The sequence below is a fragment of the Thalia democratica genome, chromosome 5, assembly GCF_965202585.1.
Source record: "Thalia democratica chromosome 5, ktThaDemo2.hap1.1, whole genome shotgun sequence".
Taxonomy (NCBI): domain Eukaryota; kingdom Metazoa; phylum Chordata; class Thaliacea; order Salpida; family Salpidae; genus Thalia; species Thalia democratica.
In genome coordinates, this window is record NC_139169.1 from 4,365,958 (window position 1) to 4,388,259 (window position 22,302).

General features: G+C 21.5%; 1 protein-coding gene across 1 annotated transcript in view; it reads left to right on the forward strand.

Moving 5' to 3' along the window:
• LOC145835645 (outer dense fiber protein 2-like) overlaps positions 1-22,302 on the forward strand; it is a 133,976-nt gene that overhangs the window by 27,310 nt on the left and 84,364 nt on the right. Inside the window, exon 18 of the mRNA XM_082943324.1 lies at positions 21,932-22,024. Within this exon, the coding sequence (XP_082799450.1) occupies positions 21,932-22,024 (93 nt within the window). The remainder of the gene's footprint in view (positions 1-21,931; positions 22,025-22,302) is intronic.

Here is a 22,302-nt window from a genome sequence, read left to right on the forward strand (position 1 = left end):
ACGTTGTTTATAATTTTAAATTAAATCAAGTATCAACAAAACTGTATAAAAAAGAAACACTATTGTTGATAGTATGAGTTACGATATTAAAAATTATTACCAAAGTTCGTCATAACTTATGATGAAAATAGCTTTTATCATAACGAACGTTATATTTAAATTGTTTAGTGACGTAATATAATATATCTCCGAAGTATTAATTTCATTTCGATTCAAAGCTTTAAACAAATCTCAAAGAACCTACGCACCCAGATTTAATATATGAACACTTATAAAACTTATTAATTATTTTCGAACAAAGTATTTTAAAATAACTTTACTGAATTATTAACACAAATAATAAGAAAACCTAATTACTTTAATCAAATAGATTAGTGTAAAGCTGTTCTTAACACATTTTAATCTTGTATAAAATTATATTTTTTTAAAAACTTTAAATTTATTGAAAGTTTTTGAATATCAATATTTTCTTTTAGTTATATTATACTAAAAGTTATGATTTTGTTTTACATATTACTTTTTGTTGATGCTTCTAAAAGAAGATCTAAACGAACTAATTTCGTTGTAATATAACAACAACAACTTACTAAGTTATTATTTTAATAAAACTTTTTACCTTTCTGTTAAAATAAAGTTTAATATAATTTTTAAGTACTAGTACGATTAAAGCCTATCCAAAATTCCATTGAATTGTAACTAACATAACACATAAAAACGTACGTTTATAAAAACATTTTTTGAACTACTGTTAAGTTTATTTTGCAAATAATTATTTTTTGTCAAAATTTCCTATACACTAAGTACGCTTTTATATTTTTTTATGTATTATGTTTAAAACTTCTTTGTTAAATACTGATTTTTAATTCACATTTTTGTAGTTTTAAAGCAATTATTGAATAATTAGGTTTCAAAATAACTTTTTATTATATATTTCAATAGGCTAGCAATTTCTGCATCGTAATAAATTATTGTTTCAAAGTTGTGTAAGTACATACTTTTGACTGAACAATAAATACTGTTGTATATAATGAAGGTATGTAATTCAAAAATTATATTGAAGTTCAAATACAACTACCTATTGAAATTATAAATATTGAAGTCTCAATCAAGGCCATGTTACCTATTTTTTAACAGTATAAACTAGCAGTTTACTGTTGCTTTAGTTTGAAATATATTAGAACTGCCAATGAAAACAGTCACTTATGTTGCCAAATTAAAACATTCTTTACATTTTAATAACTTTTTTTTAAACAACTGTTTTAAATTATTTTATTAGTTTTAAGGCTTTTGTTTTGAAACTTTTCACGAATAAGGTTTTTTTTATTAATCTATTGAAACTTTTTTATCAAAATGAAAATTATATAAAGTTGTTTTGCTTTACCATTTTAAATAACTTATAATCATTTAGTGTATTGGATATTGATTTATTAAAACGACCATACACCGAGTTATTCATTTTTATTATCAACTATCCTAAAATGTGAGTTGATTTGTTTAAAAATGTAAGAAAATTTCGTCATAACTTTTAAAAAAGTCTTATTCAAATGCTTGCGAGTTTTTTTAGTGACGTAATATAATAAAACTCAGAAACACTGACTTTATTTCCGTATGTATATAATTACCGGTTTCTGATAAATTTGATGAAGAGTTTGAGGGGTTAATTATTTCTAATCACTTGTGAAAGTGATAAAAAAACTTGATTGTAAGTGTAAATTTAATCAAAACTTTTTCTGAGAGTAAACAAGAATGTTGTAAAATACTTAAAACATTTCGTTTTTATTAAATAATGCTTTGTTTGATCTACAAAATAAAATTTGAAATCATAATAATCATCGTATTCTTTTTATACTTTTTATCAAAAGTATTAAATTAAGTTGTTTAAAATGATGTTTTTATAAATATTTTTCCATTAATATACAGATGAAAACGTCCGTAACAATAAAATAACAACAATTTGTAAGTATATAATTTATAAAAACGTCTTTTTTTATTTTAAATTCATAACATTTTTAGTATTAGTAAGATTAAAATCTTTGGTTTTATGAATGTTTTTTAATTATAAAATTGTGAAAAGTTGTTGGTTATAATAAACTTATTTCTTCCAAAACTATTGGTCATAAAAATCTGAATGCATTTGAATTGTTTATTGACCTAACATAATAAACTTTCGAAATACTAATTGTTGTTTCATTATCAGTTTTAAGCTCTATATTTGTTGCACATCCAAAGATAATTTGTGATCACTTATACAAGTTATTAATTACTAGCGACCAAAGTATTTTATTGTAATTTACCCAATCATAAATAAAATTAATAAGAAAACCTTATAACTGTAAACAAAAAAGTCTAGTATCTTTACCCAACTTTACACAACCAGTCTTTAACGCATTTCTATTTTGAGGAAATTATACTTTTTTAAGAGATTATAAATGGTATATTGAACATTTATAATTTGCTAAGGTTCTTTGGATATAAATATTTTGTTACAGTTATATTATACTAAATGTTATGATTTGATTATATTTTAATTAATAGTTTGTATTAATGCTTCTTAAAGAAGATCTAAAATTCTAAACGAACTAAATTCGTTGCAATTTAAAAATAAACAACTTCCTAAGCTCCTACTTAAATGAAACTTTTCATTTTTTCTATGTTAAATTAAATATAAAGTTCGATAGAAATTTCAAGTTCTCGTAGGACTAAAGCCTTGCCAAAACTTCATTGAATTGTAGCTAACTTAACATAAGAAAACGTAGCTAATTTCTATAAAATAAGTTCTTTTTCAGTTGCTGTTAAGATTAAATTGCAAATAATTTTATTTTATAAACTTTTCCCATACACTATGTCTACTTTTTTTTTGTGTTATGTTTAACACTTCTCTGGTAAGTAATCTGTTTTTGATTCATATTTTTGTAGTTTTAAAGCAATTTTTGAACAATGAGCTCTCAATATAACTTATTAGTCTATATTTATATACGCTATTAATTTTAGTATTATATTAAACTATTGTTTCAAAGTTGGGTAGGTATATTCTTTTGACTGAACAATAAATACTGTTGTACATATTTAAAGTATGTATTACAAAAATTTTAAATTTTTTAAACTTTGTGCACTATTTGTTGAAGTTCTTAAAACTGTAAAAATAATTAAGTTTCATTCAAGACTAAATTACTAATTTTTTATCACACTAGCAGATTATAGTTCTCCTAGCTTGAAATAAAAAAAAGCTTTTAATTAAAATAATTATTTTTGCTACCTTTATAAAAAGTTCTACATGTTTAACCAAATTATTTAATTATAAGAGTTTTGAAAGTTTTGGTTAACTTTAGGCTTCTATTTTCAGACTTTTAAAATTCACGGATAACTTTTTCAGAAAGTTTTAAATTTTTTAAAAACAAAATTAAACTTAATTAAAATTGTTTATGTTTTGAATTATGATAAACTTTTAATCATTTAATACGTAGGGATTTTTTTTCTTAAAACACCTATACTTAGAATTAATCATTTTTATTATTAACTATCCTGAACTTAAGTTAATTTATTTAGAAGTGTAAAAAAACTTTTCCGTAGTTTTGGAAAAAATCTATTTGAATTATTTAATGACGTAATATAATAAAACTTATAAACACTGACTTTTTTAGTATGTATCTAAATGCCAGTTTCTAATAATTTTTATTTAAACAATCGTATTTAATTATTTGTAATCACTTATTAAAGCGATTAGAAAATTTTGTGAAACGACTATGGAACAATTACATATCAAATTGATAGCTAAACTGGACTGTAAGTGCAAATGTATATAAAAATTGTTCTGAGAGTAAATAACTATTTTGTAAATAACTTATAACATGTTTAATTTGTTATTAAGTTATACTTTGTTTAAACTGTATAATATAAGTTGAAATTAAACAAGCTTTAATAATCAACATATTCTTTTAAATATTTTCTATCAAAAGTATAAACTTTAAGTTGTTAGAAATAATATTCTTTCATATAATCTAACGAAAATCCAAATTAAAATATCCCTATGAACAAAATAAAAACAACTTGTTAAGTACTTAAAATATAAAATAAGTATTAAAAAAAATACTACTAGTATAATTAAAACCTTATGTTTTCTGAACTTAATTCATTTATAATAAAAGTTCTTAGTAATAATAATTAAATTTCATTCAAAATTCTTGATTAGTTTAAATTGCAAATGTACTTTTCAATAAAACACTTTTCCGTACATAGTTTAGCAAGTAATACATTTGTATGATTGTGTTGTATTTTTAACTTTTCTATATCTTTAATATACGATACCTTTTTAATTGATTCCTTATTTAAGTAGTTTTAGAATAATCAACGAATGAGCTATAAAATTGATTAGTTATTTAGTGACGTAGCATGATAAACTTCTGTAGAACTTACTCTATTTTCATATTTAAATTATTCTGCTTACGGTCATGATAACTTTACCTATCGAATACCAATTTCTAATCACTTATTATAGTGATAAAAATTTAAGTATCTATCACTTGTTAGTAGAAAATAGCAACTTAATAAAGCATAATAAAGTTGCTACTTTTAAAGAAGCCTTTTTCTGAAAGTAAATAGTTTAAGTAACAGTTTCAACTTTTTTAAATAAATTAGTACTTTATTTGTGAATAAATGTTATTAGTAATTTTATTACTGCTTAAATATTATTTTTCATTGTTATATTTTATTAGAAGTATAATATTTTATGGATGTTTACTTATGAAAAATTTCGTTAGAACATATTAACAACCGCTTACAAGCTAGTTAACTAGTTATGAATTTTTATTTTCAGTTGTTATGAATAAACAACCGCTTACAGGCTAGTTAACTAGTTATGAATTTTTATTTTCAGTTGTTACCACAGCTCGACAAACTTAATACTAGTGTTAAAACTTTGGAATAACATTATTAAGTTATTTTTAGTTATAATAGAAAAGGGTAGTTTCATTTAAAACGGTACGCTGTTTTAAAATTTGCATTAATTTTAATGATAATTTAGATTTTTATTAGAAAAACTTTAGTCTACACTTAGTAAACTTTAATATTTTTTCTTTAATTGTTTTTTTTAAGTAATGTATGTTTACTCCATATTTTTTTAGTTTGAAATAATCAACAAAAAATGAGATTTTAAGATAAGTATTCATTCTATACTTATATATGCTAATATTTGTAGTGTATCAAACTATTGTTTCAAAGTGGCACTGAACAATAAGTATTGTAGTAAATATTCTAAGTATGTAATTCGAAAACTTTAAATTTTTTTTAATTATGTGCACCATTTATTGAACTTTTTAAACTGTAAAAAATAATTAAGTCTCAATCAAGACCAATGTACTAGTTATATATCAATCTACAATAGAATATATAGTTACAGGGTTACCAAAAAGCCTGGAAAACCTGGAATTTGAGAAAATTAAAAAAAACCTGGAGTTTTGATCAGTAATTACCAAAAACTTCAGAATCTTAAACAGCTTTTATTTGTTAAGTAGATAAATTTCGGTTTCAAACAAAAAATCGATCGTTTTGATAAAGTTTTTTTTGCCATCATGAATTTTTTTATTATTAATAAACTAATTTAAAGTATCTTTACGGTATCTTTTCAATGTTGTTAACTAACGTTCACAGTTTTTAACCTAAACTTATCTTCAAACTATAAATATACCTAAACACATGTACATGAAAAGTATTCAGAAAATTTAGAAAAAAAAAATTTAAAACCAGTGGCAACCTTGATGTAAACTACCAGCTTTTGTTTATGGCAGCTTACAGTTCTCTTAGTTTTTAGTAAACTGAGCTGTCAATAAATATATAATTTCATTTATACCAATTTAAAACATTTAACGTTTTTAAAAAAACATTTTGAAACTTTTTCTTAATTTTGAGGCTTCTGCTTTAGGACTTTTAAAATAAAAGTTAAAAAACTTTAACACTTTTCAAATTTAAATTGAACTTCTTTTAAGTTGTTTTACTGTTATGAACAACTTATAATCATTTATGTGTTCATTTTTTCTTAAAATAACTATACACTGAACTACTTATTTTTATTATAAACGGTGTTGAACTCTTATTATATACATTTAAAATATGTAAACAAAGCTTGCTGTAATTTTTGATAAAAAGTTGAATTATTTAATGACGTAATATAAAAAAAAACTCAGATATACTGACTTCATTTTCGTGTATATATAATCGGCGGTCTCTGAGGCAATAGCAGGTAAATGAGGCCCGTAATTTATAATCACATGTAAAAGTGATAAAACACTATGATAATCGACGATTCAGGAACAATTGTTTATGTTATTGATAATACTTTAACTTAAGCATTAGTGCAAATGTAAATAAACCTCATTTCTGAGAGTAAACAAAAATAATATAAAATACTTCTAAGATATCTCTTTTTTATTAAATGTTACTTTGTTTAATCTGTAAAATATAAGTTAAATAAATTAAATCTTAATAGTGGACTTTTTATATCGCGATTAACAGTACAGAATTTAAATTGTTTGAATTAATAATTTTTTTGATGTTTTCCAATAAAAGTCTCCACAGAAACATCAGTAAGAATATTATAACAATAATTTGTTAAGTAATACGATTAAAACTTTGGAAAACATTGTTAAATTGTTTTCGATTAACACAGAAAAAAATAGTTAAATTTAAAACATCAAGTCTTTTTTAAAATTTGAGTTAAGTTATTGTTCGTTTACTTTCCTAGAAATACTTTTTTACACTTAGTACATTTTTATATTTTTTAAATTGTCTTTATTGTTTTTTATTAAATAATGTATGTTAAATTTAAATTTGTGTAGTTTCTTTAAAATCAACGTAAAATGAGCTTATAAGATAACTATTTGTTCTATTTAATTTAAGTAGTGTATTAACAGAGTTGCCAAAAAACCTAGAATTTGACAGTTTAGGCCAAAAAACTCAGGAAAAACCTGAAATTTGATAAATTTTGAAATAAAAACCTTGAAATTTAAACAAAAATAACTAAAAAGCTTGTAAGAAAATTGCCATTAGTATTTGGTAACTTTGTTTCAATTTATTTCAAAGTAGTGTTGGTACACTTTTCGACTGAACAATAAGTAGTTTGGTATAGAGTCAAGTGTAATTCTAAAATTTGAAAGTTATTGAAATTTTGTGCACAATCTGTTAAAGTTTTCAAAACTTTAATGTAGTTTCTATCAAGGCCATGATACTTGTATTTCAGCAATATAAACTAGCAGCTTAATGTTCTTTTAGTTTGAAATAAATTGAGCTGTGAAAACAAATAAATATTATTGTTACCAATTAAAAAATTTCTACAAGGTAAAAAAATGTTAACATGATAAGCTTTAAAGTTTTTCTTGATTTCGAGGTTTCTTCTTTGAGACTTTTCAAATTCACGAAAAAATTTTTAAAGTATTTTTATCATTTATAGTTCAAAATTAAACTTATTTAAATTTTTTAGCTTAACGATTTTGAATAACTTGTAATCATTTAATATGTTGAATGTTGTTTTATTTAAACTACTATACACAGAGTTATTCATTTTCGTTATTAACTGTTCTAAGCTGTAAGTTAATCTGTTGTAAAAATGTGAGAAAAGTTCGTCATAAATTCTATAAAATGTGAGTTATTTTAGTGACGTAATATAATAAAATTTAAAAATACTGACTTTATTTTCATATATATATTAAAAACCCGTTTCTATAGTATTCGTGCTTGGAAGATGAGTGTTAATTATTTGTAATCACTTGTATAAGTGATAAAACTTTTGTTGTTAACGGCTATTGAACAACTACATATCAAAATGATACCAAAACTTGAGCACATTTGCAAAATTAATTAATACTTATTTGTGAGAGAAATAAGTATATTGTAAAATTCTTTTAACATATTTCGTTTTTTATTAAATAACACTTTTTTTAATCTGGAAAATAAAAGTTAAAAATCAAGTTAAGTCTTAGTATTCAACATGTTCTTATTATCGAAAGTTATTTTAAGTTATTTGAAATGATATTTCTATATATAATCTTATAAAAATCCTAACAAAAAGTCCGCAAATTTATTATTAAGTAATTAATTTATAAAATAAGTATTTTTTAAATTGAAATATTATTAGTGTTAGTACGATTAAAACCTTTTTTTTAATATTTTTAATTATTACATTGTAAAAAGTGCTAAAGTGTTTAATTATAAATTTTTTTTTTAAACTCTTGGTCATATTAATTTCAAATGTCCCTTAAAAAAAAAAAACTTTTCTGCACTTATTTAGCAATTAGTACATTTGTATTATTGTATTGTATTTTTAACTGTTCTATATATTTGTTTTTAATACCTGTTAAATTCCAAACGTACTAAAGTACTTTTAAAATAATTAACATTTAAAGAATTTTAGAAATGACAATTTCTTTGAATGGGTATAAAAAAAATTTAATTTTTTTTTTTCAATTTAAATATTTATTTAAAGTTTTTTTTTTCGTACATAGTTACATGCCTAAATCGTGTATTCGTATCAGAAACAGTAAAATTTAAATCAGTTTATACTTCCATTGTTTGTTGAAGCTTTTAAAACTTCAGAGACTTCGGTATAAATATTAATCAGAGTACAATCAGAGTACTGTTTTATATCAATTTAAATTTGTAAACAATTCATATTTTAGTTCTCCTAGTTTGAAAACAATTAATAACTTTCAAAAACAAAACTATTTTTCATAGTCTTATTTATTTTTTAAATTAATTACACAGTAGAGAAATTTTTTTATGACAGCAATGTTGATAAATATTCTTATTTTATAAAGCTGTCATAATTCAAAAACAAAGTTTAAAACCCAACATTCATATAATTTAACTAAACATTGATTCAATATTTTTTTATACATTTTTTGAATAACTTAAAAGCGATGATTATGTTGGATTTCTTTTATAATAATCCAATATAATTTAAATATTTTGCATTAAACACGTATAAAGTATAAGTAGATTTATCATAACAATAGAAAAAAGTATCAAAATCTTTAAACAAATACATTGGACTTGAATGTTTAGTGACGTGGTATAATAAAACATCACTAGTTTAACTTTTTTTCATTTTTTAAATTAGTTAGTTTTAGATTACAAGTTACATCACTTTTTGAAAAATAACATTTTGTAATCACTTATTTAAGTGATAAAAATATTCATAAGTAACGACTTGAAAAGAAACATGTATACGAATAATTATTATTGAGGCTAGCATATTTGTATATATTAATTTAGCAGAGCTTTTTTTAAAGTAATTTATTATAGTCTAAAAGTTTCAAATAATTTTAGTTTTTTGTAAACTTATACTTTTTCGAAGTTCCAGGTAATAAATTGTATAAGTTAGTGAAACTTTGCCTCTTAAAAAGCATTTTTGTTTCACTAAAATCTCTGCATTTGCAGTTTTACACTTTTCGGTGTTTTATTTTTTTTTAAGATTATATTAATAGATTACTAACTTGGTTTTTTTTCCGATTAAAAAGTATGAAGTCGATTAACTGACTATTGAAATATTAATTTGTTAGTTTTTTAGATCTTTTATTCATTGTGTTTAGTTTTGAATTCCTATTTGTAATAATGAAGACTTTTTAATGTTAATTAATGTTATATTATTTAATTAATGAATTCGTTAAGTTTTATGACTAAACGAAAACAATTTTAAGTTAATCAAAACTTTGTATTTTACAAATAAACAACCATTCTGATATTGAATTTTTTAAAAATCTGATAAACTATTAATCTCATTATACAGTTTTTATAATTTAAACTACTTACAACATCAGTTGTTACTAAATCTCTTAAGTTTGTTATTTGCTACTGTGACAAATTTTATAGATTTTTCTCGTGTAAAATTATTTTATTCAGATTATTTAAAATACAGCTGGTTTGGTATTTTCATGATATATTTTAGTTCTTTGGCCTTCAAAAAAGAAAGTTTTGAACTTTGATTATATATACATATATATTATAAAATAAGTATCACAAAATAGACTTCTGCTTGGAACAACTGTCTCTGGCAATACTCAGCCGAGTATATTATTCAATAAAAAGCAAATTTTTTAGTACAAAAACTAAATTATACAAAAGTTATTTATTACATAATAATAGGATAGTAAGTTCATTTTACATATATAACAAACATATAATACTTAAGTTTTTTACTTAAATTAAATCTTTACTAATAAGTTTAGAATTAGATTTTACAAAAATTAAATTGGAAATTTTAGAAATTAAAATGTCTTAAGACGATGTTCGTAGTTTTTAAATAAATCTGTGTTTTTATTATTTAATACTAATCGTTTAAATATTTTAAAAAATGTAGTTTAAAACTTCAAAATCAAATATCTAAAATTTTGATTTTTTTAACTAAGTTTTAAATGTCAAAATTAATTGATATGCTTCTAGTTTTGAAATAGTCAACGAATAATAAGTATTTAAATTAGTTACAATTCTAAATTTATATATGCTAATACTTTCAGTACTATATTAAGCTATTGTTTTAAAGTTGGGTTGGTACATTCTTTTTACTAAACAATAAATACTCTTGTACATGTTTAAAGTATGTATTACAAACATTTAAATTTTTTTAAACTTTGTGCACTATTTGTTGAAGTTCTTAAAACTGTAAAAATAATTAAGTTTATTCAAGACTAATTTACTAATTTTATATCAATACACTAGCAGATAATAGTTCTAATGTTGCCAAAATGCCTGGAAAATCTAGAACTTGAGAAAATTTGAATAAAAATCCTGGAGTTTTGATCAATAATTACTAAAAACTTCAGTTAAAACCTGGAATTTTAAACAGCTTTTACTTGTTAATTAGTAAAATTTCGGTTTCAAACAAAGAATCGATTGTATAGATAAAGTTTGTTTTGTCATCATCAATCATTTCTTTATTATTAAAAATATTTGAAGTATCTTTACAGTATCTTTTCAATGTTGTTTTACTAACTTTCACGGTTTACCTAACTAAAAATATACCTAAAAACTTGTATTTTTGAAAACCAGTGGCAACCTTGATATAAACTATCAGCTTATAGTTTTCTTAGTTTGAAATTAATTAGAGTTGTCCATAAAAATAATTATTTAGTTACCAAATTCAAAAATTAAACACGTTATTTTAAAACAAAAAAATTGAAATTTTTTCTTTTTTTAAGACTTCTATTTTGAGACTTTTAAAATTACAACAAATTTATGATATATTTTTATCATTATTCAAATCTAAATTATTCTTTTTTTCTATAATCTTACAATTTTAAATAATTTATAATCATTTTAAATGTTGTATTTTTCATTTATATTAATTTATATTTATATATTTATTTGTTCATGTTTGTAATAACAGTTTACAATCTAACAAAATTTTGAATGAATTTTTACAAGTTTTTTAAAATTAAAAGATGGTAGTTTAATATTGTAATGTTACTTAAATTCTGAAAAATATTATTAGTGTAGCCTCGAGTCAAGGATTACCAAAAGTAGATAATTTCGAATAGTTAAAAATTTAAAATGTTATAGTTTGAAATATTAGGGTTGAGTAACTTTTAGTAAAAAAAATATTGTTTTTATAAAACTAACTAGTATTAATTCGGTCCAGAGCTGTAATAAATATAGCATTATGAGTACTTAATAAAAATTAACTTAATTTTGTACTTGATAACCTTGGTTATTAATAAATTGATTCAAAATTTTAAAACACCAGATCAATTAGCATCCATCCGAATCCAAGTCTTAAAAAATTAGTTATATTCGAATAGGAAACCTTGTCTAAAATTAATATTAAGCCGGATCCGGATAACATTTTTGAATAAAGATCCGGATCTAAAAAAGGATCCGACTGAATCCGGTAGATCACTCACTCGAAATGCTCCGGCCCGCTGAGGACTATTTTTTTTTATCCGGCCCGTCAATTATTTACGTTGCTAACCCCTATTCTAACTATTCACTGTTTGACATCTAAATTTATTTTTTGTAAAATCCATTAACTAACGTTTACTTTTATTAATAGATTCTTTGAAATTTACATGTTATAATAAAATTTTATAAGCATAAAAAAATTTCTACAAAAAAAAATTAAATTCAGTATGTTTAAAAGTTTAAAGTTTATAATGTATAAATGGCTAAACCTTTGCTAACTTAAAAATTAAGTAAACAAATTCAATATTTCAAAATCTAAATTAAAGTTTAAAAAAAAAAATTAACTTATATTAAGAGTATCAACAAAACTGCAAAGAAAATGAAACTATTTTAAGAAAAAATATGAGTTTAATTACTAAAAAAACATTATTGAAGTTCGTCATAACTCTGGTCAAAATATTCTGCATTTAAATTGTTAAGGGAAATGATAAAATAAATCTCCGAAATACTAATTTATTTTTCATATGAGTTCTAAGCTTAATAAAAATTTTAAGAAAATATGCACATCCGTAGTCCACTTAAAATATTTTACTAACGCAATAAAATTATTAATATTTAGCGACCTTAACTACTCTAATGTAATATTGCCTTACTAGACATTGACACAAGTAAGATGAAAATCTTTTTACTATAAACTAATAATCATAGTCTAAAGTATTTTTCTTCACATTTAAATTTTGCAAAAAATTATGGTTTTTAAGCGGTTGAATATTGTTTATTAAACAGTTTAAGTTTATTTAAGTTCTTTGAATATAAATATTTTCTATTTGTTATATTGTAATAAAAGTTATGATTTTATTTTGTTTTAAATATTAGTTTTTATTAATGATTTTAAATGAATATCTAAACAAGTTAAGCTCGTTGGAATATAATAACAGCAACTTACTAAGTTCTTATTTAGATAAGTTTTAATTATTGCTATGTTGAGTTAATTATAAAGTTCGATAAAAGTTAAGATCTAGAACGATTAAAGCCTTGCCAAAATTCCATTGAATTAAGATTAACTTAACATTAAAAAAAGTATTTACTTTCTTTAAATAAGTACTTATTAAAATTAATGTTAACTTTAATTTGCAAAAAATTTTTTTTGTAAACACTTCCCATACAGTAAATACGCTTTTAAATTTTTTAGTTTATTTAAGTTTAATACTTCTTTGTTAAGTAATTTGTTTTTCATTTACATTTTTGTAGCCTTGAAATAATTAACAAACTTTAAGCTTGAAATATATCTATTTATTGTATTTTTATATGTGCTAATAATTTCAGTATTGTATTTAATTGAACAGTAAGTACTGTGGTAAATATCAAAGCATATAATTAAAAAATTTCAAATTGGTTAAAAATTTCTTAGCTATATTTCTTAAAACTAAATTATAGTTAAGTTTCATTTAAGGTCGATGTAATAATTTCTTATCAATATAAACTAGCACCTTATAGTTATTTTAGTTTGAAATAAATTAAAACTTTTAATGAAAAAAATGTTTTTATTACAAATTTTGAAAGTTTTATAGGTTTAAACTAATTGTTTTAAAACAACAATTTCGAAATTTTGCTTTATTTTAAGGCTCTTTTTTGAGATTTTTCTAAGTCACAAAAAAAGTTATTTTATATTTTGTTACACTTTTCTAAACAAAATTAAACTTCTTAAGTTGTACTGCTTATCATTCAGAATAACTTTTTATCATTAAATATGTTCGACTTTTTATTTAAATAACCAGACACAATTATAATGTAAGTTTTGTGTTGAAACATCTTAAACTGTAAGTTTTTTATTTTAAATATGTAAGAAGAGTTTTCTGTAATTGAAAAAAATATTCAGTGATGTAATATAATAAAACTTAGAAATACTGACTTCATTTTCATATATATTAAAAACCAATTATCAAGTATTTCTTGTTGAGTACTAGTATTAGTAATTTGTAATCACTTGTAAAAGTGATAAAAATTTTGTTGAACCACGACAAAACAATGAACTACGGGAACTATTATATATTAGGTTGATACCAAAAATTTGAGCGCAAAAACAAATTTAACTGAAACTTATTTGTGAGAATAAGTAAGTATATTATAAAATTCTTATACATATTTCTTTTTTTATTAAAAAATATATTGTTTAATCTAGAAAATATATGTTGAAATTAAATTAAGCCTTAATTATCAACATTTCCTGTAAATACTTTGATCAAAAGTATAGATTTTAAGTTGTTTAAAATAATATTCTTATATATACTAATGAAAATCCAAATGAAAATATTCTTAAGAATTAAATAAAAACAACCTGTTAAGTACTTAAATTATAAAATAAGTATTTTTCAAAATAAAAAACTCTTAGTACTAGTACGATTAAAACCTTGAATTTTCTGAATTTATTGCAATTATAACAAAAGTTCTAAGTTATAATAGTTAAATTTCATTCCAAATTCTTTATTAATTTAATTTGCTATTTAAAGAAACACTTTTCCGTACATAATTTAGTACTTAGTACATTTGTATTATTATATTGTATTTTTAACTAATCTATATCTTTATTTTATAACACCTGTTAAATCGATACCTTATTTAGTTTTAGAATAATCAAGGAACAATTAGCTTTAAAAACGACAGTTTGTTGTAAATGTTTAGGCAAAATGATTTAAATAGTTTATGAGCATTTATCTACCATGTTACAGCTTATTTTAAAGTTGCTCAATTGTAGATAATTGTATGAGTAAATTGTTTAAAAATGTCAAAAATATAAAATATTTAATTATTAAGAATTTAGTTTATTGTTTGTTGAAGGTTTTAAAACTATAGTAACTTGAGTAAAAATTAAATAAGAGAGAATTTAAAATGTTTAGTGACGTAGTATAATAAAAATACCAGTAGTTTACTATATTTTCATGTATAAATTTAGTTAATTAAAATAAGTCGTATCAATATTAAAAAGAAAGCACTTTGTAATCATATGTTTAAGTGATAAAAATATTAATAAGTAACGACTTGCAAAGAAATATGTATACAAATTGTTATTATCGCAGCATAAATATGTATATAACTATCAAGGAAATCGTTTTTTAAGTAATTAAGCTTAGTCTAAAAGTAATTAAACAAGTTTTGTTTTTGTAGACTTATACTTTTTTTAAAAGTTTTATATAATGAATTTTATTTATAAGTGATAAACTTTGCCTTTAAAAATTTGTTTTTATTTTCTAAAAAATCTGCATTCAAATATTATAAGTATTTAACAGTTATATTATGAAGATTTAAAAATTTATAGAATTGTATACATAGTATATTCTTCATAAAAAAGTATAAAATAGTTTATAATTTTTTTCATAAATTATTTTATTTTAGAAATTATTAAAATTAGTTATGTTTTTAAATAAAATTGTAAATCTTATTGTAGTAAAAACAACGTTAGGAAATTTTTCTTTTATTTTTTTATCGATTTTACTTTAAAGGTGTTTTTATAGTATATGTTTTCCTAATTGTGTTACTAATAAATACTGTATATAAATACAGTATTAATAGCTTTATTTATTTTATATTTTTAAAGCTTTTTTTCTATTTTGAATTTTAAATTTCTAAAACCAATTACTTAATTCATATTTCAAGAAATCAAATAAGTACAAACATAGATATTTTTTTACGTAATACTCTCTTTATGTAAAATCTGTTTATAAAAAATTTTGTTATGATTTAAAACTAAAACTGAAGTTTAATTGTTAAATGACGAAATAAAACAAAGCTTAAAAAACATTTACTTCATATGCATATTACAAAATTATGCCCATAGTTAAAGTTATTACTATAAAATTTATAATGCTTGAAAATTTTTAATTAACTTTAAAATGATAAAAATGTTTTAATCTAATATACAAACTGAAACAACAAAATGCAACTAAAACAAAATTCAGATGTATAGTTTTCGTTTATATTTTCGAATATTGTTAATTTACTACTGTTTTTTAATCAGTATATTTTATTTATTATAGAAGCACAATGTTAAATTTATGCCATATTGTCAAACAAATAGAGTTTAAATATGATTAAAATTACTAAAACATTGTTTTCTAAATTCGCCATAAATTCTGAAAAATGTTATGTAAAACATTTTGTTTAGCGAAATGATATAAAAAAAATTAAAACTTTAATACTGTAAAAAGGTAATTTAATCAATTTAAAATAAGCTGGTACAACTCTGCTCAACTTAGAGAACTTTAAAAATATTCAGATAATAGATTAAGTTATACTACGTTTATTTAAAAGCTAGTTATAATCATTTCATATGTTCGATTTTTTCTTAAAACAACTATACACAGAGTTATTAATTTTTATTATAGACTATCCCAAACTGTAATTCAAATATTTGAAATATGTAAGAAAAGTTTTCTGAAACTTTTGAAAAACTTGTATTTCAGTTATTTAGTGACGTAGTAAATAAAAATTACATTATTTCCATATATATTAAAATAAAATTATTATAATATTGGTAATTAAATATGAGGGCTAAAATTTGTTATCACTTATTAAAGTGAAAAAAATTATAACTACGACTAGAAAACAATCATATATCAAATTGATACCAAGACTTGAAAGCAATTGCAAATTTAGTTAAAACTTATTTTTAAGAGTAAATAAGTATACTCTAATATGCTTATAACCTATTTCGTTTCAATTAAATAATACTTTATTAAATCTGGAAAATATAAGTTGAAAACTTAATAATCAACAAACTAATTTAAATACGTTTTTTCGAAAGTATTAATTATTAGTTATATGAAAAGATGTTTTTATTTTTTTTTACAATAGAAACTCAAACAAAAATGTCCGTTAGAATAAAACAAAACAAGTTTGTTAAGTACTTAATTTAATAAATAGTTGAACTTTTTTTAATTATGACATTGTAAAAAGTTTTAGTTATGATAAGTTTTTTTTTCGAAAATCTACGTCAGTTAAAATTTGAAAATTTGTTCTCTTAACAAACTGTCTTTCGTATAGAATTTAAAACTTAGTGCATTTGTATTTTTGTATTGTTTTTTACTGTTTTTTTTCTTTGCTGTACAATACGTGTTTAATTGGTAACTTCTTAAAACATTTTAGAACAATCAACGAATGGTCAGCTATACAAATATCGATTTACCGTATATTTTTATATAATAATATGAATAAAGCTTTAATTAATTCAAATAAAGTCTTTTTGTTATTTTTTTTTTAAATTAAATTGATTTTGGTGTAAATTTTAATTATATAAAGGCAATATACAAATTTTATATAAGTTTAAACTAATAAATAATTCATCTTATAATTTTTCTAGTTTGAAGTAATTTGTAACTTCCAACAAAAATAGCTGTTTATGGACAGTTTTTAAAATAATTACAGGTTTAAGAATTTTTATTACAATTTTTTTTTAATAAATTATGGTTAACACAACAATACTGATAAGTTGTTTTACCTTTTTTATTTTCGTGGCTATAATTACTACCAAAAACTTTATAGACCATCATTTAAGAAAGTTTAACTTTTTATTAATCTAAGACTGAATTATACATCGTGCAATTTACTGCAACATACAAATGAAAATTAAACTATTTATTTTTTCATAATTGTCAAGTATATCTTCTAAACTAACCGTTTTGATTACTTTTTAATACGTCATTTTCGATAACTTTTTACAAAAGAAATAAGCAGTAAAATAAATATTTTAGATAACAAACATGAGGTGATTTATTTCAAAAATTTGCCATAACTTTATGAAACTTTATTTAGATTATTTACTGACGTAATCTAATATAATTCGAAAACACTTACTATATTATCGTAAATATTAACCTAGTATAATATATAATTATAATGTTTGCTTAGCGTAATCGAGTTTATAATCACTTATTTAAGTGATAAATTATACTAATTATTATTATCTTGACTAAATGCACTACTTAAGTAAAAACTATTTTTCATGGTAAATTAATATAGTCTTAAAGTTTTAAAATTGATTTAGTTTTATAATTTTGTACTTTATTGAATTTTTAGATTATAAAATTTTTTCAATAATTTAAAACTTTACCATAAGAAATAAAAGTTTATATACAAATTTATAATAATCGCTTTTCTAAATAATTAATGTTCTTGTAATAGTTTATAGAAGGTTAATTAACAATTATAAAATAATAACAATATTTAGGATATTAGTAAATCTACAAATATTAGTGAGTTTGTTTCTTATTTTACGTTATGTTTATAAAATCCAAGAATTATTCTTCTAATTTTAAAATTCAATCGATAATTTAGCTTTATAAACATTAATTCTTTAAATATTGTTTAATACTAAAAGCTTATTATTTTATAAGACACTTGATTAATGATTGTACTGTTTATTTTGTTTAGCTATTTTGCTTCTACTTTTAAATAAAGCCAATGATATAATTTCTACCAATATATTAAATTTTAGCTTCAAAAGCTCTATTTATTAAAGTTAAAAAATAATTTTCAATAAAAAGTATTTTTAGCTGTTTTAAAAAACAACATTGTTACAACACAACAGTCTTTATTATTTATTCTACTTTTTTTATACTTAATTGACAAAAAAATTGAAAAACCAACAATTATGAAAATTAAACTTTACATTGAACCAAATTGTCTCATACTTCTTCTTTATTATTTTTTTTAATATCCTGCAAAATTAGTTGTATTCTTTTCTTTTTTATTGTACAACAAATAAGCATTGAAACATATTTATTTTTGCATAGTAAAAATTTGTAAAATAAGTATAATTTTTTGAAAAACTGTAAGAAAAGTTTGTCGTAATTTTTGAACAAATATACTGCATGAAACTTGTTTAGTGACGTGATACAATAAACTTCGCAAGTACTAGTTTTATTTTTACTTATATTAACAAAAGCCGTTTGAGATTTGCCTAAACATTTTCAACATTCTGTAATTTATATCATCACTTGTAATAATGATGAAAACTTATAACTTTAAGTACATTTCATCCATTTCATCAACGAATATTGCTCGAATTTACACCCGAATTTTGTCCGGAAACTCAAACAGTGATCAATTCATTTGTTAGAAATATTTTATTTATTTACGTTTTTTATAAAAGGTCCAAATGTTAACGTTTGTTAAAACAAAAAGACAACAACTTACTTAGTTAGGGGTTGGCAACGTACAGCTTTTTAAAAGTTATCTAAACTTTATAAGCTTAAGGTTTTTCATAGCTCCAACAACTAATGATTCTTTTAAATAATAGCTTTTGAACAAATAAACAATTTCTTTAACCTGAATTCATATCTGACCAATAGTCAATTATTTTGTCAACAAGTTTAAACATTTTTAAGAGTTGAGCAGATTATTTTAAAACAACTACTTTGTTGTTTTTAAAAAATTTTAGTCTTGTGTTTAAATTGAACTATCCTAAGCACATTAAAGAAGAAAATTAAAGTATACATTAAATCAAAATAGTTTTGTATACTTTCTACTTTACGTTTTTGAATACCTTAAAATAATTGCTAACTTTTGATGTTTTCATGTAACAAAAATATTTTTTGTTTTCGATTGTTGTTACTTATACAACATACTTACTAATAATATTTGTGTTATATAAGTTGGTCAACTCAAAAAAAAAATGTTAAAAGTTATCATAACATAACAACGCATGTGAATTGTTAAGTGACGTATTTTAATAAAACTCAGAACCACTAACTTTATTTTAGTATATATAATTTTTCTGTTATGTAGGCAAGTAAGATGACACTGTAACCCTAATTTCTAATCACTTGTAACAGTGATAAGATTTTATATTATCAAAGACTTAAAAGTATTTAAATATTTTATTTATATCTCAACTTACACATAAATGCAAGCATTAATAAAACCAATTGATGTTAGTAAACAGAATATTTAAATAGAACTAATTTTAAAAGCATTTTACTTAATTTAGCACGTAAATACTGTTAGTTAATAAAATAAGCTATGAAAATCAAAAATATTTATTACTTTTTTTTTTTACTTTATAAGTTTTTTCGTTTTAATTACTAGTTATTGTTCATGTTTTAAAAGTAACACTCGAATAAAACAAACTTGCCAAAATATAAAACTACTAAAGACTTAATTTATATTTATACTAAATTAAAGTGATCTTAAGTTCTGACTAAATTTATCTGACTAGTGACTAAAATCTTCCTAATTTCCGTCAACTCCGCAATTTTTTGTCACCGAAACCCGGTTGTGAACGAAATATTAAATTTGATTACTTTATATAATTTAACATGTAAAATTTTTACTTTGTTGCGAAGTAATTATTTTCTTAATTAACAAATGATAAACAGGTTTTGAGTTCTTATTTATACGATAAATTTATATAATAATAGTTTAAACATTTTAAAATATATCTAAGTTTTATATTACTTTTAATTGTTTAAAATTATGCAGTTTAAAATTATTTAATTGATTGAATTTTATGAAATTGGGACTTTTAAAGCTTTAGATGAACTTTAAATTAAAATTTTTGCACTGACTTTATGTCAATATAATCCAATAAATAGTTTTAACAGCTAACATTAAACTTTAGAAAGTTATATTTGTAGACAAAATAATTATTTTGACAGCTACTTTTAAAGATTTATACAGTTGGGAAAATTTTTTATTACCTATTTTTTATTACTGTTTTACTTTTTCTTTTTTGAGGCTGTCATAACATTAATATAAAAGTACAAAAATTATAAACATCTTAAGTGTAAAAAATAAGCTAAACACTATTTCAAGTTGTCAAACAATTTTCATAACTAACTGTTTTGAATTCCGTAAAAAGATTAGTTAAACTTGAGAATATTTCCTAAAACAAATAAGCACAAAACAAATTGTTTTTGCATAATAAATTTTTTAAATAAAATCTCGTTTATTTAAAAAAGAATTGTTAAGTTTTATCATAATTTTTTAACAACTGAAACTGCATGCAAATAATTTAGTGACGTAATATAATAAAATACCAAAACACTTACTTCATTTTAGTATATATAGTCATAGTAAGTTCATCAGCAAGCGGTGGTATTTATTGAAAATGAAATTTTTAATCACTTACGAAAGTGATATAACAAATTTTACTAAACTATTTATTAATAAAACGTAGCATCACCTCAATTTAAACATTATTGCAGTATTTTTGTAAGTCTTTATTTTAATGTAGATTGACATAGTCTAAAAGTTTGAAAATTGCTTAAATTTTTATGAATTCAAACTTGTTTTGTTTATCAATAACCTTGTTTTAATACTTTATTTTAGTTTTTCGGCTTTAAAAAAAATAATAGATTTGAAAAAAATTTTTTGATTAAAACTTTGATTTAATAAAGATTTACACATGCCAGGTTTGCCACAAAACCTGGAATCCTGAAAAAAGCTAGAATTTGAGAAATATTGAAAAAAAAACCTCGAGTTTTGAACAGTTTTTACGTGTTAAGTGGAAAAGTTTCGATTTAACACGAAAAATCTATCATATTGATGATATTTTCGTAGTCAGCAAATACTTTTTATTTAAAACTCACATTTAAAGTAGCTTTACGATATTGTTATACTACTTAACACAGTTTTTTACCTTAAACTAGACTTTACCTTAAGAAATTCGAAAAATCTGGAATAAATTTCTCAAAAACCAGTGGCAACCCTTATATGAATATTGATTAAGTATTTTTAATCAATTTTTATAATCAAAATGTTTTACAGGAAAACCTCTCTGTAATTAAAGTTTGTAGCTGTCACAAAAATTATTGAATTTCTACTAATTTTAAACAGCTGTAAGGCAGATTATTTGAAATACAACTAGTTAGCGTACCTGCTTAATATTTTAATTTCGGTTCTCTGGCATTCAAACAAAACTAATACTTAAAATAAATGCGTTTAACCTAGTTTTTTTTGTCTGAACTTTCATTAGATTCAATATTTTTTTCTGGAAAATTTATTATTATATGTTTTACTTATGACCAATGTTTAAGTTTGTTCATTTTTACAGGAAAACGCACTACAGTCGAAACTAATAAGTTTGGAATCAGATTTGACCAGAATGAAATCAGAAAATCTCGAAATTAAAAGGTCTAAGGACGATGTTAGTGATTTTTTAGTTATATATTTGTTTTAAATATCTATTATTAATCTAACATGTTTTAAAAACAAACTCAAATAAGTAGAATAAAGCTTCATAAGCTAAAAACTTAAATTCTAGTGATTGAATTCTTATTTTAATTTACTTAAAATTATAAAGTGTTGAAGTTTTGAATTATAAATAAAGTAAATTTTAAAAAAGAAAAAGAAAATTAAACTTATTTTAATGTAATAAATTTATAAGAACTAATGACGGTTCAAGTTTGTTTCAATTTACAACCG